Source organism: Kogia breviceps, chromosome 7 (genome assembly GCF_026419965.1).
Source record: "Kogia breviceps isolate mKogBre1 chromosome 7, mKogBre1 haplotype 1, whole genome shotgun sequence".
Classification (NCBI taxonomy): Eukaryota; Metazoa; Chordata; class Mammalia; order Artiodactyla; family Physeteridae; genus Kogia; species Kogia breviceps.
The window spans coordinates 31,500,071-31,521,863 of record NC_081316.1 but is presented as its reverse complement, the minus strand read 5'-3'; the positions used below and the strand labels follow the sequence as shown (position 1 = coordinate 31,521,863).

Genomic DNA, 21,793 nt, shown 5'->3' with positions numbered 1-21,793 from the left:
GTTTGTTTGCTTTTGTTTGAAAAAGGTTGATTTAGACATAGCCTTTGGAGAATACATTTGATACATAAAATGGTCAATATCTGCAGACTGAATTAGCTGTACTCTTACTTCTGCCATTTAGACAAATTCTATTCAAACTTTTCTTAGGCCATATCCTGGATAGGCCTCTTTACCTGAAAGGTCACTCCCTGCTCTCTCATCAGATTTTAGTCCTTATACGGCTTTACATCTTTATAGCATTTATCCTTATCTGAAATTGTATAATACATTTATTTGTTTACTATCAGTTTCCCCCACTTGAACACACACAGGGCTATGTCCCCAGAGCACACAATAGTGTTGGCACATAGCAGACATAAATTATTTTATTTTTGTTAAAAATGATTAAATGAATAAATGAAAGATAGAAATTCTTTACAATATGGTTATACTCTTTACATCATTTCTTTTTTGAAAAGAGCATTGGACCTGGAGTCAGAAGACTTTATCCTTAACAACTGTGTGACTTCAGACAAGTCACAAAGACTCTGAGCCGGTTAAATCCTTGGTAAAAAGAATGTAACATATCTGCCTTACTTCTTATTATAGGACTAATATGAGGATTGAATGAGTTATACTCCATAAAAATATATGGAGGTTATACAGCCATATGTAGGTTATATAGCCATTATTCAAAACAATTTTTAAAACTCACCAGTCAACTATGGGAAATGAGAAATCAATGGCAAAATTGTATAATAGAATGTTAAAGCCCTTGTATTTGAACTTATTTTTTTCTTTAGAGATAGACTTTAATTCTCTACAGGGCTAATTCTCCTGTTTGCAACTTAAGCCACTTCATCGATTCATTCGGAAAATATTTATGAAGCATCACTATGTACCAGGTTCTTCTGGGTACTGAGGACATAGCAGTGAGCAACCCAGAGCCCACCCTCATGAAGATGATCTTCTGGAATTAGAGGCAGGTAATAATCACCAAAATGAAATAAATAAACAAGGTGAATTTAGATGCAATAAAAGATATAAAGAAAATAAACAAAGGCAAAGAGAATGGAACATAAGTGACTGGATGTGGATGTGCTCATCTTAGCTGGGACATGAGACGGTGATGGGAAGGGACCTGGTAACCTGCACCAGCTTCTCCTGAGTCACAGCATCATCTTCTACTTGCAGTCCTGAAACGTAAACTGAAGTCTAGAAACAAAAGCGTCCAAAGCAGCTTCCAGGGAGCACGTCTAAAATGACTTAGTAAGTGATACTATTCCTAAATGTGAAGAAGATCTGGCTTAAGATGAAGTTGTCTTTAGTGAGTAATCAGCATTCTGGCCATGCAATTAAATGCATCTATAATGGGTCACTTCTGGTTTTAACCTATGGCCACATTCAGTATGAACTTTATGGATGTATTTTCACCTACCTATGATGCAGAGATTTTTCTAAACCCTGATGGAATGGCCTAATTACATCAGGCTCTCAGATAATTGAGCAGAAGTGATGCACGTAATCAACATTCTATAGAGCCTCCTAGATAAGAGTCTGTTGGCAGCTGGCTCTGAGTGGCCCCCAGTTACCCTGGAAGTGCCCTTGAGGCTCCAGTTGCGTGACAAATGAGAGGTCCCACTAGATCTCCACTATAGCAATCTCCCCTCCAGCTGTGTGCACTTCAACCATACTGACCATTTGGACTGATTTCTCACTCCTGAATTGTATCAACTAAATCAACTAAGATTCTTACAGGGAAGTCTTTTCTAAAGGCAGCTTTTATTTTTTCATCTTTCCTTATTATAACAAAATTCCCATAATAGCTCTGGTCCTTCCATGGGAGTGGGGATGGGTGGAACCAGGAACGGCAGTCCTAAATGCTTAGGAAATTATATATATTTCTTCCTTCGTGAGTATCTCTCCGTTTCTGACAGTTTTCTTAATTTAAAAAATTTTTTTTTTTTTGCGGTACGCGGGCCTCTCACTGTTGTGGCCTCTCCCGTTGCGGAGCACAGGCTCCGGATGCACAGGCTCAGCGGCCACGGCTCACGGGCCCAGCCGCTCTGCGGCATGTGGGATCTTCCCCAACCGGGTCACAAACCCGTGTCCCATGCATCGGCAGGCGGACTCTCAACCACTGCGCCACCAGGGAAGCCACTCTGACAGTTTTTATACCCACCAAATACTAATGTAACAAATTCCAAGAAACTATTATGAATGGATTGCTTAGTTTAAACCAATCCACTAAACGAGGTTTAAAGATACACAAGCACAAGTACACATGCCGGAATATACATATATACACTCCTACACATGCACACACACACATAAATTCTTATGTATATATGTATCCATTGATATGCTTACACATTCACACACTGAAGCATGACCTTCTTGAAGCATTACTTTGTTCAATAAATAATCAATATTTAATAAGCACAAAGTTCTATTCTTGGCCTCTTGAAAAAATGATGAAAAAAATACATTTCCTAACTTTTAGGTACTATTATAATAATAGGGAGAAATTAGGCATGTTCACAACAATAAATAGGATAACACAAGCACATAAGATTTAAAAAAACCCTTGATTTAACAGAGAATTATTATTTATTTCACCTAAAGATTCTTCCCTTATCAGATATCATCAACTCTAATTTATTTTAATGCAGAATTTTAAATGAATTCTAATTTTAAGTGAATTTTAAGATAAAAATTATATTTGATCCTAAATACATTTTTAGTAATTCAACTATCTGAGAAAGTGATGATCACATGTGTAGAGAGTTTAATATTATTTATTGTAATAGGATATGAATATGTTACCAGTGAATTGATAGAACAGTAGATAATGCTTTCACTTCTTCCTTCTGAGGGTATGTGAACTATGTAAGTAATATATTCCCTTTTGAAATTCAGGTTACAACATGTTGAACCATATCCAGTCAATTTAATCTTTTATTCTGTCTAAATAAGAAGCTATGCATTGAAAGTGTTTTATGATCAGTTGTGGAAATATTCATAGTGACTGTTTCTCACTCCAAGAAAAGTTAACGGCATTCTGACAAGTCTGCAGAGGCTGGAAACTTGGGTAGCAGCAATGAGGATGAAATGCCTATTTTCAATGAAATTCTAGCTTATTTCTGCCAGTTTTACAAAAAAAAAAAAAAAAAAAAAAAAGTGCATAACTTCCTTTGGTCTCCATTCTAGGAGGTGGGAGGAATTGCATGGTTTTAAAAAGCCTTAAGTTGTGACTCTGTGGACTCCTTCAGAGTAAGCAGATCTGGTAAAACTGGTGACTGGCTATCCGGGTAGGAGTTGGAGCAGCTGCAGCCCCGTTATGACTTGCTTCATTACCTTGGGTTTTCTTCTTTTAACCTCTCCTTGGAAACTTTTACAGTACATCCATCAAAATAAAAATAGTAATTGAAGAGACCACATGCTGGATGGAAATAGTGATGAGGACCATCTCATCACAGAAACTGTAAGTGAGAAATATGTGCTCCTATTTCTGCATTGCTTCCCACAGCACCTAATTTAACCCAGTAATTTCTCAGTAAATGAAAGCAGCAAATGACGGTGAGCAAAGGCAGACAGAAAGATCTAAGTTCAAATCCCAGCACTGCCACTTCCTTGTGGAGAAGGGAATAGTAACGCCTGCCTCAAAAAATTGTTGAAAGGGTTAAATGAATCTTTGTTTCTTTCTCTCTTTTATACTCTCACACAAACACATTTGAAGCATATAAAGGGCAGAGGAAAAAATATTGAAATGTTCATTAATAACTCACAGCTTGGCATGTTTTTCTGTTTTGCAAGAGATGCATCGCTGGATGGTCGACTGATTAACTCCATAGATTCCAAGCCATGTAAAAGTTCCTCCCACCGAGATTGTCCAAAAAGTGTGCCTCCTGAGAGGATCTACATCAAAGCTATGAGGCAGAGAGAAGTGAGTGAACAAATACATTCCTTTGATGCCCAAATATTATTTTAGGTGATGAGGTCATATGGTTAAATCTTTATAAAACAAGAAAAAGTAGCATTGGACATACTCAAATATATTTAGTCGAGATCCATTTGCTGACTGCTCTAATACATTGTGTAATCCACCAGCATCGGCTGATCCTCGAATGAGAACTGTTAAGAAGCCCACAGTCATGACAACCATCTGAAATGCATCGGTCCACACCACTGCTTTTAATCCTCCCTGAAATTAAGAGAATGGATGTGAGTTCTTAAAAATGAAGCCTCAACTCTTCCATTTCTGCACAGCCTCTCTGCTAATGCATCTTTCTTTCTCCCTTTTCTCCCTTTCTTCCCCCTTCTCTCCCTCCCTCCCTCCTTCTTTCTCAATCTCTCCCTCTTTCTACCTCCTTCCCTTCCTCCCTCCCTTCTTTCCTCCCTCCCTCCCTCCATCCCTCTCTTTCTCTCTTTCTTTTTTCTTTCTTTCCTTCTTTCTTCTTTCTTTCTTTCCTTTCTTTCTTTCTTTCTTTCTTTCTTTCTTTCTTTCTTTCTTTCTTTCTTTCTTTCTTTCTTTCTTTCTTTCTTTCTTTCTTTCTTTCTTTCTTCCTTTCTTTCTTTCTCTCTCTCTCTTTCATCACTGAGCACCTTTTATGTGCCAGGTATATTGAGGATGATCACCTGGGTCTGGCTTGTACAACTTGAGATTTTTTTTTTTTGTAAATTTAGTGCAGTGAATAAATTTGGGGAAACTGAGATGGTAGGCTACTGAAAAAGAAGAAAAGAACTAGGAAGGAATGATAGATTCCAGACACTCATGGAGAATGCTGTTTTAAGAGCTAGAGGATGGTCAAATAATGAGGTGAGCAAACCAGAGTGCCAGGAGGGTGAATCTAACAGTAGACCTCAGGAGACGGTGATTCGGCAATAGGTTAGAGCAGCGGTTATCAAACCTGGATCCTTTTTAGAGTCACTTGGGGAATTTGAAAACAAACAAACAAAAAAACCAAACCAAAAAACCCATCCCCAGGAATTCTGAATAAATTGAGGTCTGGGCTGGGAGCCAGTTCTAAGTGTTTTTACAGCTCCCCAGGTGATTCCAATGTGCAATTCTAGTTGGGACTATGTGAGCAAGAAGAAAGGAGGAAAGAAAGAGGCTGCTGGAGAATCCCTTAGGAACATGGCAAAGGTGCCATGAGCAAATTAGGAAAGAGTAAATGAAGTGATATATTTTACAAGTACTTTGAAAATGAATAAGCACTATGTGAATGAAAGGATGTGGTATTTTTAACATTGAAAAATAGAATTATCCCCAGTTACTCCCCCAGAGTGTCAAGAACTTCTGTGAAAAGATGACAGGCTTCATCTTTATCTTGAGAAGAAAGAAGACACTGGATTTGTCTCATCATTTCTCATGTAGTTAAAAATTAAAATGCAATTTAAAAATAGACATAAAAGTCCCTTCCACATGCATTGTGTTTCTATATTCTGTTCAATTTCCAATTTGAGAAATATTCAATCTCTTACTTCCACCTTCCAAGAGTGGTATTTTGATTTTCTTTAAAGACATTAAGACTTCTAAACTCAAATCACAATATCGGATTTTAGTGATATGAAGACCAAATATCAAAGACCTCAGTTTTCAGAGACTACTTGGACTGGGTTATATGCATAAACCTGAACTTGAGCTAGACCTGGGGCAAGTGAACAAACCACTTCATCACCACTTTAACAAATGTGCTTCAAAAGGCAGATTACTACAGCTACCATGAAAACTTCTCTGATTCTATGATTCCTTCATACAGCAAGAGACACACACGCTCACACACCACTCATCTACAATCCTGACTGTGCCTTGAGTGTCACTTAGGTATTTTAATCAGTCTGTTGTTTTGGTTCCACTGTTTACCTCCCTAGATTGCAAAGTCTTGGATGGCAGGAATCACTTCTTTCTTTTTTTTTTTTTTTTTTTAATCTCTTCCACTGGTTATCTTAGCTAGGCTACACATCCACAGGATTAACAGAGTAAAGAAACTGCTCTATGAGCAAAAGTGTTAGATAAATGAGCCACCAGTTTGGTGAGACATTGCAGCCTGTGGCCCAGCAAGAGATAGCAGATGAAACAGGCATGTTGAGAAGAGGTTAGATGGGTGGATTGACTCACAGACTGAAAGATTTCCAACACTACGTTAAGAAGCTTACACTTTAACCTGTGAACAATGTGAAGCAAGGAGAGAATTAGGTCAGTGGCATGAAGAGTTGGATGTTTTAAGAAGATTAAGTTAACAGAGGCATGCAGGATGGAGGGAAACACTGAAATCAATTAAGAGGTAGTACATTTAGCTTATTTTTGTTTATTGTGATTATTAAAGTATGCAGACTTGTTTCTGACATCTTTTTGGTTTCTATTTGTACTACTTTTTCTGTATTTTTTTCTTCTCTTGCTTAAATCAATTGCAGTTTTGTTTTGCTTTGTTTTAATTCCCTTTTTCTACTCTGTTTTATTTAAATGAGTCCCCTTGAAATTTTGCCATGAATTTTTCATTTAGAGTCTAAACTTTAAAAATGTCTTAATCCCCAACAATTCAAGGATTAAAAAACCTTTAAGTCTAATTACTCTCTTCCTGATTTACATGCTATTGATGTCCAAATGAAAGTTACTTTTTCTTAATCGCAAAATTACATATAATAGTAATCATTATTATTATATTTATAATATTATAAACTATATTATTAGATACTATATAAATTATACCATACTATAAAATTATTGTAGTTTTCATTAAGCACTGGAAACTGTTTGACTAGACTTACTAAAGGTTTACTATTTTATTTTCTTATCATTACTTCTTCCATCAAAAACTGGATAATTTTCCTTCTTCCCGCGGTATTTCCTCTAGGTTTTCCTCAGAGGAAGATATGTTAGAGGTAATTTCTCTCAGTTCCTGACAGTCAGTTTCTGAAAGATAGTTTTGCTAAATACACAATTATAACTGACGATTGTTTTCCTTCAGTGCTTTGAAGATATTATTCCACTGTTTCTGGCTTCCATTACTGTTGCTAAGCAATGGATCTAGTTATCCTCCTATGGGCAGTTACTACAGAGCCACTAATCTGTCATATACAGCCAGGCTTGTAAGGAATAGGAGACTATTTTTAATTTAGGTAGGAGGAGTATGTCTGGAATAGAATTATGGTAGTGAGAATGGAATTGGAAAAAAAATAAGATAAAACTGTAGTGCAAAGAAATGGTGGGATTTGCAAGTAAAAGAAAAGAGAGATAAGAGCATTTTTAAATTGTATGTTATCATGATATATGTTAAAAGAGTAAGTGATATGCACACAAGGCCAAAATACATGGATGGTGCTATATGATAATATATCAATTACTTCATTTTTCTTTGTAAAGGAGGGAGGAGAATCCAACTATGTGGGGACCATTGCCATATTCTTAACTGGTTACTTAAAGCTTCCATATATGGTACCAATGACTCAGAAGAATAAAGATTTCTATTGCAGGGCATGGCAAATAATAGGTGCTCAATGAATGTTTGTTGAATTAAACCGATTCTAACAATTATATAAATATAATTGTCAATACCACCTAGGTTCCTTGGTTAAAACTGACCATGTGTAAGACCAAATGTTAAATGTAATCCAAACTTATCCATCTATAAGAGACAAAAACAAGTTGTGGAATCCTCAAGTTTACAAAATACCAGCCATCCTTGATCGTTCATTCATGCATTTTGTATTCCTCAACCAGTAGACAGTGAAGTATAAATGCTACCTATGGTTTATAACCACTGTTAATGAGCACATTTTTTTATTTCTCAGTAGTTGCATATGGTCACCTACCCTCCAAACATGGAGATATTTCTGTCATTAAATCTTCTCTTAGCCATGGCTTTCTCAAATGAGCCCAGAGCCCAAATTCTATTAATGGTTGGTACTGAAAAGAATTTTAAACAAAACAATGACAGCTTTCTTTGGAAACTGTGACAGATAAGCCAGCATATTTCTATTTAATTGTGGAATAGAAATTTCTGCTATACTTAGATGCCCTGTTGTTGGAAATTAGCCCTTATCCTATATTAGGATATAGTGCTAAATACTTTTTCACAGCTAGATACATACCAGGGTACAGTAGAAGGTGCAAACAATTCCTGTTGCAAACACAGAGCCCCAGAGATCAAATCCAGTCACTATGAAAGGAGAAAACATATTGAAAGAAGTTTCTCTAAGGAAAGTAAAAGAACAAACTTTATGAGGAAAAAGTCACAATATTTTTGTCTGTGTTCTTTGTGCGCAAATGGAAATCAAATTAGAGTTGTCTCATTAAATTTTCTCACCTCTGATAAAGATTATTGTATTACATTATTATATCTCAACCCAGTCCATAATTTTCATGTAATTTTAAAAGTCAAATTATTCCTCTTAAGATTCGGGAACTTCCAATCTCTGCACCAATTGTTTGTTTGTTTGTTTTTCTTAACAAAGTTAGTCTGAGTACTTTGAAACCAACTAAACATTGACCATGAATACATATTTCTCATTATAAGCACATAGCACAATTAAATTGAATACTGAGGACTTCTAATATTACAGGTATTATTATCAAATTTCTTTCACTTTTGTTTCTTCTTTCCTTTTTTTCCCCTAGGATTCTATTCTTTCAAAGGGGTCAAGTATAAATCTTAAAATAATTACTACAAGCACATTTTACTCATGTATTCAGAGTATCTACTTCATGAGATTACTGAGAAAGGACCATATATTATAGATGACCTTATTTAGTGGTTGTGTATATACCATACAAAATTGTCAAACTTATGGTTACCAAAGGGGAAGGGGAAGGAGTAGGGATAAGTTAGTAGTATGGGATTACTGAAACACACTACTATACGTACCTCACACTGGTCAGAATGGCCATCATGAAAAAATCTACAAAAATAAATGCTGGAGGGCTTCCCTGATGGTGCGGTGGTTGAGAGTCCGCCTGCCGATGCAGGGGACGCGGGTTCATGCCCCGGTTCGGGAAGATCCCATATGCTGCGGAGCGGCTGGGCCCGTGAGCCATGGCCGCTGAGCCTGCGCGTCTGGAGCCTGTGCTCCGCAACGGGAGAGGCCACAACAGTGAGAGGCCTGTGTACCGCCAGAAAAAAAAAAATGCTGGAGAGGGTGTGGAGAAAGGGAAACCCTCTTGCACTGTTGGTGGGAATGTAAATTGATACAACCACTATGGAGAACAGTATGGAGGTTCCTTAAAAAACTAAAAATAGAATTACCATATGACCCAGCAATCCTGCTACTGGGCATATACCCTGAGAAAATCATAATTCAAAAAGACACATGCACCCCAATGTTCATTGCAGCACTATTTGCAATAGCCAGGTCATGGAAGAAACCTAAATGCCCATAGACAGATGAATGGTTAAAGAAGATGTGGTACACATACACAATGGAATATTACTCAGCCATAGAAAGGAATGAAATTGGGTCATTTGTAGAGACGTGGATGGACCTAGAGACTGTCATACAGAGTGAAGTAAGTCAGAAAGAGAAAAACAAATATCGTAGGTTAGCGCATATATTTGGAATCTAGAAGAAAAGTACAGATGAATCGGTTTGCAAGGCAGAAATAGAGACACAGATGTAGAGAACAAATGTATGGATACTAAGGGGGGAGAGTGGGGATGGGGGTGGCAGTGGTGGGATGAATTGGGAGATTGGGATTGACATGTATATACTAATATGTATAAAATAGATAACTAATAAGAAACTGCTGTACAAAAAATAAATAAATAAAATTTAAAAAAAAAAAGACACATGTATCCCAGTGTTCAGTTCAGCACGATTTACAATAGCCAGGACGTGGAAACAACCTGAATATCCAATGACAGACAAATGGATAAAGAAGATGTGGTACATATACACAATGGAATATTACTCAGCCATAAAAAAGAATGAAATTGGGTCATTTGTAGAGATGTGGATGGACCTAGAGTCTTTCATACAGAGTTAAGTAAATCAGAAAGAGAAAAACAAATATTGTATATTAACACATATATGTGGAATCTAGAAAAATGGTACAGATGAACCTATTTGCAAGGCAGGAATAGAGACGCAGATGTAGAGAACAGACATGTGAACATGGGGGTGGGGAAGGGGAGGGTGGAATGAATTGGGAGATTAGGATTGACATACATACACTACCATGTGTAGAATAGGCAGCTAGTGGGAACCTGCTGTATAGCACAGGGAGCTCAGCTCAGTGCTCTGTGATGACCTAGAGAGGTGGGATTGGGGGGAGGATGGGAGGGAGGTCCAACAGGGAGGGGATATATGTATACTTATTGCTGATTCAGTTCATTGTACAGCAGAAACTAACACAACATTGTAAAGCAACTATACTCCAATAGAAAAAAAAAGATAAACAACAAAGATTTACTGTATAGCACAAGGAACTATATTCAATATCTTGTAATAACTTATAATGGAAAATAATTTGGAAAAATATATAAACAACTGAATAACTTTGATGTACAATCTAACAAAACATACTGTAAATCAACCATACTTCAAAAAGAATTGCCATAACTTCAGTGATTAGAAAACAAATAATCAAATTGGGTGTTTGGAACCATGTGGATAAAATCAAGTAACTAGTTATTTGCATTATTTTCAGTGTTCAGTTTATAGAGCTTTATGTTGTGACAACTACAGTAATTCAAGCACCCTAACCACAGGAATGTCTCCTCAACAAGATGTTGTGTGTATATTTCTCAAGGTGACAAGGCATGTATAAAAATGGTGGACGGTACAAGAGAGTGTCACTAGCTCACCTTGATTGAGGGCCAGAGCAGGGGCATACACCACCACTCCTGTATAGAGAATCTGGTGGAGAGACAAGAATCAAGTGAACAGTGAGAAAAGTGACACAGAAAGGAAGCCTGCCTAAGAAATTCCTTATGACCTTGGAGCTACATTTCCTTAAACTTCTTCATCAAACACTTCAATCCCATGCACTCTTGTTTTGAAATCCTTGGCTACTGTAACTAATTTGCAGAAGGGATAATAAGCATGAGATGGAGGAAGAGTGTTGGACTTTTAAGATGGCTGCATATGTTGAGATTTTATGGCTAGATCTGGTATATTTCTGAAGGATATGAAAATAGGGCTCAAGTTAAGTTTTTGATTCACCCATCCACTACCCCATCATACACATACCACCATGACACAAACACATTTTAGCAATTTGAAATATAAATTTTAGAGTGGCGCTGGAAATAATCTGTGATTAGAGCACCATGCAGGGAAAACTACCAACTTGGGTGATCTTCATAGGGGGTATATCTTCGAGGTCCCAGACCTGCAGCCACTACACCGATGGAAGTGGGTGGAGTCCCATTTAGTTTTAAATGAAATTTCACCATTTAGAGATCCATGCGGGGTTTTAAAAGGCAAATATCTATGGTCAAGGAGCAGTGTTTCCCTCCTTTTTTTGTTCTTAAATCCTTCAGTCAGTGAGTGGGAATTTTGATTAAGAAAAGAGAAGGTAGTTATCTTCTAGCAGAAAGTTCTTGGTGAGTCACGGGAAATGCATTGAGGGTGTCCCACAGGCAAGTGTGGGGCAGCAAGAGGGCGCCCTAGAACCCAGGAGAGGAGTCCAAAAGGGGAATGTGGGAATATTGATTTGAGAGTATAGTCTTAAACAGATTTTCAGCAAAACGGGTATTTCTGGTTCAACATAGTTTACTAGTAAAAAACAAAACAAAACAGAATTAGTTACCAGATCATTTCATATCAAAAGCAACTTGAACAGGTTAAATAAGAGTTCAAAATAAATTTAAGAAAAAGCTTTTTTTCCCTTGGTGGTTTATTTTATATATATATATGTTTGTCATTTTTTGTACAGATATATGGGGTCTATGAAATGTGGAAGTACCTTGATATAATCACTTGTCTTGAAAGTGCTATCCTTAGAAGAAAGTAGTTTCTTCCTAGTGTTGAATCTTTCTTTTAATTGTGTTAGTTGCCCCCTGAAATAAACAAACCCATACTTGTAACTCCCCAATCCACCTCTGCAGCAACCTTTACCCCTTACCGTCTGCAAAATGTAGATGGCTGTGGCTGCATAGCGAACTGGTTTGTTGAATCGTAGTTGTAAGTACTAGAAAGAAGAGAGAGAAGGACATGCAAAGAATCAGCAAGATTTATGTAAGGGCTGCTAAGAAGGTTTTCTGTTTTCTTGGTATTTCTCTGAGTTTAGTGCTTAGTTTATAACATGATTTTACTCTATCTGTACTTGGGAGAAAGGGAAACAAATTTGGATTATTTAAAGTCAGAGATATAGTAAAACTCAATTTTTGCTCAAGCTTCCCTTGATAGTCAGAGAAGATAAATGTTTTTTTATTTTTAAATTGTTATTGCTTCAATAAAAACCAGATTTTCTGGCTCATTATCTAGGGCTCTTCCTAGTGGATATGCTAAAGCTATTATTTCCTTTTATATCCCCACTGTCCCCAGATTCATCTCAGGCCTTCCTTTCCTCTTTCCCAGATCAATGCAGTAGCCCCTTAACTGAGCCCTCTAATTCCAAGCCTTGCCCACTCATTCCACCAACCACACACCTGCTGCATTGATTCTCCTAAAGCAGAACTCTGGTCATGTCATGCATTTCCTCAAACGTTCCAGTGATTCTCTATCATTGACAAAACAAAATGCACATCCCATGCTTGACATTCTAAACCGTCTACTGTCTGATCCACACCCTTCCTGTCTTAGCTCACAACACTAACCTTCACATGATTTATTCTCCACATAAAATCATTATGTATTATTCAATCAGCATGCTTTGTACTCTGCAGATTTGTCCTTTGTGTAGGCAGATTTTCAGTGTGAGAGAGCCTCTCTCTCTCCAAATTCACCAATTCTTAGAGAATGGACTTGAGGATATGGGGAGGGGGAAGGGTAAGCTGTGACAAAGTGAGAGAGTGGCATGGACATATATACACTACCAAACATAAAATAGATAGCTAGTGGGAAGCAGCTGCAAAGCACAGGGAGATCAGCTCGGTGATTTGTGACCACCTAGAGGGGTGGGATAGGGAGGGTGGGAAGGAGGGAGATGCAAGAGGGAAGAGATATGGGAACATATGTATATGTATAGCTGATTCACTTTGTTATAAAGCAGAAACTAACACACCATTGTAAAGCAACTGTACTCCAATAAAGATGTTAAAAAAAAAAAAAGGATAGCTCAATTGCCATTTCTATTCCTACTATACTTTCTCCTCTGAGCATTTAGGGCAACTATATTAAACTTCTTTCATATGTCATAACACTTGATCATCTGCTGCCTTGTATTTTAGTGTTGGATTCACATATCTTACTGTATTTGTTTCCTATGGCTACTGTAACAAAGTATCACAAATTTGGTGGCTTAACGCAACAGAAATGTGTTCTCTTACAGTTCTGGAAGCCAGGAGTTCAAAATCAATTTCACTGGGCCAAAATCAAAGTGTTGGCAGGGCTCTGCTCCCTCTGGAGGTCTTAGGGAAGAATTTGTTTCTTGCTTCTTTGGAGTTTTTGGTGGCTGCAGGCAGCCCTTTAGCTTTTAGCTTTATCACTCTAATCTCTGCCTCTTTGGTCACACTGCCTTTTCTTCTGTCTGTCAAATCTCTTTCTGCCTCCCTCATATAAACGTGATCGTACTTAAGACCTACCTGGTTAAACCAGGATAATCTCTCCGTCTCAAGATCCTTAATTTAATCAACTTTGCAAAGATCTCTTTTTCTAAACCATATAAGGTAACAGTCACAGGTTCCTGGGATTAGAACATTTATTATGATTTTTAGAGGGAGGGGGATGCATTTTTCAGCCTACCACACTTACTGTCCCTGGTACATGTAAACAGGGTCTTATTTTATTCATTTTATCTTCATCTTTCATGTATTCATTCATTTAACAAGTATTTATTACTTGCCCTCTATATGGCATTCTGATATACAATGATAGCAAATATTATATAGTTCATGTCACAAAGGATTTTACAGATTAGAGGAGACCATTAACAAATTTATACTAAAGTAAAGTTACAGTGATGGTATGTACTAAAAGAAAAGCTACAGGGAGCTGTGAACGCACTAAACAGATGGATCTCATTTACTGTTGGAGGTCAAGAAAGGTATTCCTGAACAAGTATTCTAGAAGGCACTAGTATTTGTCTTCCAGTGCATGATAAACATGTACTGAATGAACAAAATAAATGTTAAAAGTAGCAAATGACTTGAGGACTTAATATCCTGGTAGTAGTTCTTGGTAGTAATTTCTAATTGGTAGTAGTTCTTTCTTATCTAATTTAAGAAAAATCATTTTGATTAAACCAGGAGTTTACTGATGTGTCCTTTTCCTCAAAATGATACATAAGTAAGTGTTGATTGATGGCTTAAGGTGGAACCTTCTTTGAAACCCTAGAAAAGACTCCTCTTGACAGAGTTGTCACTCAGTTTCACACTCTCCCAATTTACTGCTCAACCCTTCCCCCAAGGAAAGAACCACCTTATTTTCAGACCATCTTTCTTCAGACAACACATTCAGTACACTGTGAGTCAGGTAATAATCCAGTGGATGTGTGACTGAGGGCACCAGGTATGAGGAAAATATTTTTAAAGAAGTAAGGAAGTCACTGAGAGAGGAACTGAAAGTCTCAGCTATCATAAGATAAAAAAACAGTGCAAACCTTTTAAGCTGAAGGCAAAATGAGTTCAAATCACATGTCCTTGGAAAGATTAGTTTATTGCACTAAACGATGGCCACCTCTTTCTAAAATTGGCATTTGTAGGATCTAATGGTATAGTGTACCATGACGTCAAGTGCAGGGACAGGAATATAGTGGGATCTTAGTGACTGTAGTAGTCATTGTGGGTGTGACCCCTGGATCTTATTGGCACTCTCTGTCCCAGTACATGTTGATAGCATCTAACTGTACCGTGATTTTCTGCTTGAGTGCTTTATCTCACCCCTTGCACAGGGTGGACTAGAAGTGCTTGGGGGTGTTATCATCGGCTTTCAGGCAATGACAAAAGGAAGTTAGACCAAAAAAATCCCAGTTATTTTCATTTCAAGGAGGCCAACCCTGATATGTGATCTGAACTGTCCCCCAGAAATCCCCAGTGAGATAGAACCTCAGTTGCTCACAATAACAACCTGCTCAGAAACATATCTTCTATTGGCTTCCTTTTTTTCCATGTCTTACTTGCCACTTACCAATGCTTAATAAAATAATTTCCCCCCAAATGACTTGCATTCAACTCCTTGTCTCAGGATTTGCTTCTGGGGGATCACAACTTAAGACAGTGATATTTCTACCAAAAATGATTCAAGTGGAGACTGAAAAATTGCTTGTGTAATGAGATGTGTCTTCTGGTTGACGGGGATTCTTTTCCCATCACATGAAGAGCCCAGGATAGCCTACTAGAGGATGAGACCAAGTGTAGTATGCTATAAGCTGTCCCATCTGAGTTCCCCTAGACCAACGAGCCACTAACCGACCCACTAGCTGATGGCAGTTACAGAGATGGCCCCACGTAAGACCAGAAGAACCTTACTGTCTTACTAGACTCTCTTGAGCTTAGGTCAGATTATTGATCCACAAAATTGTGAGCAGGTAAAATTGTTGGTTTAAGAAATTTATTTTGGGATGGTATGTTACACAGCAATAGATAACTGATATAAAATGTGGTATCAGAAGTGGAGAAATGTAACAAAACCCAAACTATGTGATATTGGTTTTGGGACTCTTTGGCATATGAAGTCTAGGAAAGCAAAGGGGAAATTGTTCCTGAAAAATGGAAAGGTAGTGAGAAAATTGCTATAGGAATCTGCAAAAGTCAATGGTTTTAACATCTCAGTTTAGTTCCTCTAAATTCAGTCAATTCAGTCAAACTAGAGAGACAGTATTAAGAAAAATATATATGGAAAAAAAAAAAAAGAACTAGATCAGAAGTAAGACACCTTAAATTCTAGTTTGAGCTTTGCCACTATCTCACTCTGTAATCTAAGCATCTGGTCTCTCATCCATGAAATAAGAGACTATTCGAACTGCATATTTCTCCATCTGAAAGATTGTATTCACTCACTCACGTATCCAATGGTCATTCTGGATCAGTGTATAGCTTTAACTACAGTCAAAAGTAAAAATGGAAGTTCAGCAGAAAAGTTGCATGCTTTGTGCTTGCTTTTAAAAATAGCACAGGTAACATTTACCATCATGTTCGATTATTTTCAAAACCCCAAACCTGATATAGCCACACTTTTTTCCATCTCAGGAAATAAGTCCACTTTTCATGTTGGTTCAAGTATCATGGAGCCATCCTTGACTCCTCTTTCTGTCTCACTCCCCACATGCAATTCATAAAAGAATCCTGGCACCTCCTCCCCCCTATTTCTAAATTTCACTTGCACTTCACTGTCTCCACGCTAATACCATCATTCTTGCCTAGATTACAGCAATAGCTTCCTAACTAGGCCCCCTGCTTCAGCAGTAAAAACCTTATAATTAGCCTCAACATACAGCTAGAGTAATACTCTTAAAATGCAAATCATATTACAGCACTCTCCTGCCCAAACAGTGCAATGACCCATCTCACTGAGAGTAATAACCAATCCTTATAATGATCTAAAAAGGCCTCATAACATTGGTTTAGACCCTATCACACTCCAAATATCCATTTTACAACAAATATTTTGTCACTTTATTTACTATACTGAAATAATACTCAATAATGATATCTTATACCTACACATCTAATTTCTCAAATTTTAAATATAATTACTAAAATGCCACAAATGTAATTTAAAGGAGAACTAAAAGGAAAGCAATTTACAGGAAAAAAAACAGTGTATAATCTATGCTTAGAAAACACTATGGAAGAAGTAGTAGCCTGGGCATTATAATGAAAAAGTCTGGATTAGAGAGAAGTAAGTAGTTCAGAAACTATTTAGTTTAAGAAGTCCAAGAAAAATGAGAAAGCAGGTAGACATCAGCTCACAAGGTAGTGTTAAGGGTAAATAATAACATGCTGGATCTATTAATGTTTGATAAGAGAAAGAAGAAAATAACTCTAAGTGAAGTGGAGACAACGTGATGAGACCAATTATAAACTGTCTAAGTGGAGATAATGAAAATGTATGATATTGCAAATGAGCTGAGCCTAATTTATAACTTGAGGGTGAGAACAGTTCCTTATGCTTAGACACGGGAGAGGATAGTGACAAAGTAGCACAGATAGCATAGATTAGTCTTGAAATCCCCCTGTATATCAAAGCATTTAAATCAGTTGGCTATTGCCAATCCCAAAACTCAATGGCTTAAAAGCCAAGGACTTAATATTGCTCACAATTTTTAGGATTGGCTGGGTGATTCCTCTACTTGATTCTCCAGGACTGCCATGGGGCTGCAATCAATGGGAAGGTCAGCTGGGGGAGAAAATCCAAGATGGCATCACTCACATGTCTGGTGACTGGTGTTGGCTGCTGGCCAGTGTGCTTTTGTTCTTCTCTACTTGTTCACTCATCCTCCAGAAGCTAGAACAACTATACCCACTTCCTGACATAGCTATATCAGGACAACATTCCAAGAAGGCAAAGGCAGAAGCTATAAGCCTCATGAGACTTAAGCTCCCAATTCACACATCACTTCTGCCACATGCTATTGGCCAAAGCAAGTCACAAGGCCATCCCAGATTCAAGAGGTTGGGAAATAGACTCTACCCTTTCAGTTTTTACTACTTTAAAATACCCTGGTAAGAATATCTATGGCTAGCTAGCAGAAAATGGACGATGAACAAATAAACATAAATTCAAGTTTCTATACAGAGATTGGTAGAAATTTGGGGACTGTAACAACAAGAAGAACAATAATGATAAATAATATAAAACTCTTCCATGGCATTTACAACTTTCCAGGCTCTGTTGAAAGTATTTGCATATAATAACTCATTTACTCCTCACAGACATTCTTTAAGATAGGTAGTTTTATTATTCTTATTTTACATGTGTGAAAAACAGGTACAGAGAAGTAAGTCATTTTCCCAAAGTCTTACAGCTAGTTAAGCAGCAGAGCTAGTATTCAAAGCCAAGTAGCCTGAGTTTAAAGGTCATACTTTTAACCCCTATGCCACACTGCTAATTCTTATAAAGAAAGAGGCAGTCCCCAAATATGTACTTTACACAATCTGAATTTCTTCTTATTAAGGTACTACAATTTAAAAAATATGTAAAGGGCAAAGGTAAATTAAATTCAATGAAATGCTTATATGTCCTCTATCTGTACTGTCTCAAATCTCCTCAGTTATATATTTGCAATTGGTTTAATGTAGTAACTGAACTGTTTTACTAAAACTGTACAATCCACTGTACAATCTTGACTAAGTCATCTATCTGTATCTCTGTTTTCTTAGCTGAAAAGTGACAATACACAACGTTCTTCATGCTTTTCAGAATACTGATGTTAATAATAATACAAGTAATAACATCAGCTTTCCTTCATTGAGAATCTCCTACAAGTTAGGCAGTATATTAGATGTTTACCTACAGGTTCTCATTTAATCATTGAAGTAGCCTCATGGGCTTGACTTTGTTATTTCTGTTCTACAGATGGAAGGTGTAGGTGTCTGTAGATGTCTTTGGATACAAGTGTTTCTGTATCCAAAGCTTAAGCTTTCCCTAATAACACTGCAATATTTTTTCCCATGATGTATAATTGCCCTGAAAATAAGTGAATGTTTTTCAACTATCATGTGTTATCATCAAGACAATGTGTATCACTAGAGAAAAAAAGCAAGAATAACAAAACATGTTCAAGTGGAGAGGAAACAGTGACTACCTCCCAAAGTGAAGATGAAGGAAGTAGTTGTCTTACCTCATATGTGCTGGTGATGCCAGATCTGTAGAACACAGGGAGAAAGAGCTCTGATGTGAAGATGATCACAAATGCATACGCAATGAAGAAGATGATGAAGGATGCCCCAAAGCGGTAGACCTCGGCCGGGGTCCCCAGGACAGTGACAGCGGACATAAAGCTGGCTGTCAGAGACAATGCCACGGGGCCAAAGGTCATTTGCCGTCCCCCAACCAGAAACTCCCTCGAAGTTGCCTTTTTTCTCTCCCTAATGGCAAAGAACACCCCAATTCCAGAGGAAATGACAAAGAGGGCTGCGAAGACTACATAATCCCAAACTTCAAAGTTCTTCACCTCCATGCTGAGAAGTATGGCACCAGAGAGTTGCTCTCAACCTGGTCTCAGGGAGAAGTTCTTTCCAAAAGCAAAGCTCAGTAGAGTAGACGCTTTTCCAGGAGAGGAGACTGTGGTTGTGTGAAGAGAATGATGACCAGAGGCACTTGTGTAGCACTTTGGAAACCAAGTTGTACTCAGGGAAGATCTCAAAAGTTGACGACAAAGAGGGATCTGGTAGTGGTACCAACAGATGAGAACTCGAAATCTGATCCTGGCCTGGAGCTGTCTTTTCCTCTGCTAAAGCATATGTCACAGAGAAGGAATTCAGATGTGTTCCAAAATTAATAACCACCGGGGGTGGAATGGACTTGCAAGATAACATGCTCTTTAATCTCCTAGATTTTTTTAAACTTAAGGTTAAACATTACTGGGAACCATAGAAGTGACACAAGTTTACCACCTCAGCATTTTTAGTGAGTGAAACAGAATCTGTAAAATGCCAACACAACTGTCACCTGTATTTTCCTTCCAAGTAAGGGAGGGTGAAGGTGTGCACCTGCAACTCCATGAGACGGTGGGTGTGGGGGAAAAAGAGTAAAGAACGAGGGATCAGGAGACCTTTGCTCAAGTTGGTGCAAACTTAAGTGAGCTGTGATATTGCTGATGAAATATTTAACCCTTCAGAGCTTCATCTGAAACATGGAATAATAACACCTCAGAGGGTTATGATGAGTCTTTAAGTGTCTCTGACTTTCTGACCCTCTTTTTTCTGATCAATAATCAACTATTATGTGTGCTTATAGTGAAGCACCCTGGAACATAATAGAGTTGACTCTCTTTTGACTCTAGGCTTCAGAAAATAAATTTACCAATAATCAATAAATTGTTTGTAATCCTCGGTTTTATCTTTTCTGTCTCTCCTTCATTTTGACCCATTCACAACTCTTGTACACAGAGGTTAAGTTTTAATTAAGACCAGGACAAATGAGAGAAAGAAGGTAAGAATCCAGTTATAGATTCTTTTTCTTATGTGCCTTAAAGTTATTTTTATTATTCCTCTTTATTATTTTTTAAATTTTACATTGGAGTATAGTCGATTAACAATGTTGTGTTAGTTTCGGTGTACAGCAAAGTGATCCAGTTATACATATACATATACATATACATGTAGCTACTCTTTTGCAAATTCCTTTCCCATTTAGGTTATTACAGAATACTGAGCAGAATTCCCTGTGCTATACATTAGGTCCTTGTTGATTATTATGTAAAATATAGCAGTGTGTACATGTCAATCCCACACTCCCTATCTATCCCTCCCCCTACCCTTCCCCACTGGTAGCCATAAGTTCATTCTCTAAGTCTTTGAGTCTGTTTCTGTTTTGTACAGCAAAGGAAACCATAAACAAAACAAAAAGACAACCCACAGAATGGGATAAAATATTTGCAAATGATGCAACCAACAAGGGATTAGTCTCCAAAATTTACAAACAGCTCATGAACTCAAAAAAAAAAAAAAAAAAAACCAATCCAAAAAATGGACAGAAGACCTAAATAAACATTTCTCCTAAGAAGACATACAGATGGCCCAGAGGCACATGAAAATATGCTCAACATCACTAATTATTAGAGAAATGCAAATCAAAACTAAATGAGATATCACCTCACACTGGTCAGAATGGCAATCATCAAAAAACTATACAAACGATAAATGCTAGAGAGGGTGTGGAGACAAGGGAACCCTCCTACACTGTTTGTGGGAATGTAAATTGGTACAGCCACTGTGGAGAGCAGTATGGAAGTTTCTTAAGAAAGTAAAAATAGAACTACCATATGATACAGCAATCCCACTCCTGAGCATATATCTGCAGAAAAACATGGTTTGAAAGGATACACACACCCCAATGTACATTGCAGCACTGTTTACAATAGCCAAGACATGGAGGCAACCTAAGTGTCCATTGACAGGTGAATGGATAAAGAAGATGCAGTACATATATGCAATGGAGTATTATTCAGCCATTAAAAAGAATGAAATCATGCCATTTGCAGCTACATGGATGGACCTGGAGATTATCATACTAAGTGAAGTAAGTCAGACAGAGAAAGACAAATTATTATATGATATCGCTTACATGTGGAATTTTTAAAAAAATGATACAAATGAACTTATTTACAAAATAGTTATGGATTCTTGATTCTGCTCTTATTAGACTCTGTTTATTGCTCTGAAGTACCCCCAGCAAGCCTCTGGAGAACAATTTCTCTACATCACTCATGCTTCTCCTGCCTTCTCAAAGGTCTTCCCCAACACCATTCCTACAAAACCAGTATGTTCCACAAGATCTAGTTATTGTCTACCTTGTTCTGTGGAGCCTTCCCTGACTCACATCTCCTGCTGCCCTCTCCCCCAACTCCTGTAGGAAGCAGGCTCCCTTGGTACTCACTTTTTACTCTGAGAATAACCTCACCTATTTTAAAGAATCTCTATGTGTATGTTTGTATGAGCCAGGCAGCAGTTGTAGATGACAAACTCATTGAAGGCAGAGGCACAAGGCTTTGTCCAGAGTGCCCAGTACATAGTTATTATGTAGCTATACATAGTTAGCTATTGTAGAA

The 21,793-nt window shown here is 37.6% G+C and overlaps 1 protein-coding gene across 1 annotated transcript in view; it reads right to left on the bottom strand.

Moving 5' to 3' along the window:
- The window catches only part of SLC5A12 (solute carrier family 5 member 12), a 45,259-nt gene extending 26,058 nt beyond the window's left edge, over positions 1–19,201 (bottom strand). Inside the window, exons 1-6 of the mRNA XM_059070750.2 lie at positions 18,863–19,201; positions 12,044–12,109; positions 10,782–10,833; positions 8,074–8,141; positions 4,029–4,183; positions 3,768–3,908 (exon numbers count right to left, since the gene is read on the bottom strand). Coding sequence (XP_058926733.1) covers positions 3,768–3,908; positions 4,029–4,183; positions 8,074–8,141; positions 10,782–10,833; positions 12,044–12,109; positions 18,863–19,201 — 821 coding nt within the window. The remainder of the gene's footprint in view (positions 1–3,767; positions 3,909–4,028; positions 4,184–8,073; positions 8,142–10,781; positions 10,834–12,043; positions 12,110–18,862) is intronic.
- Between the last annotated feature and the right edge of the window lie 2,592 nt (positions 19,202–21,793).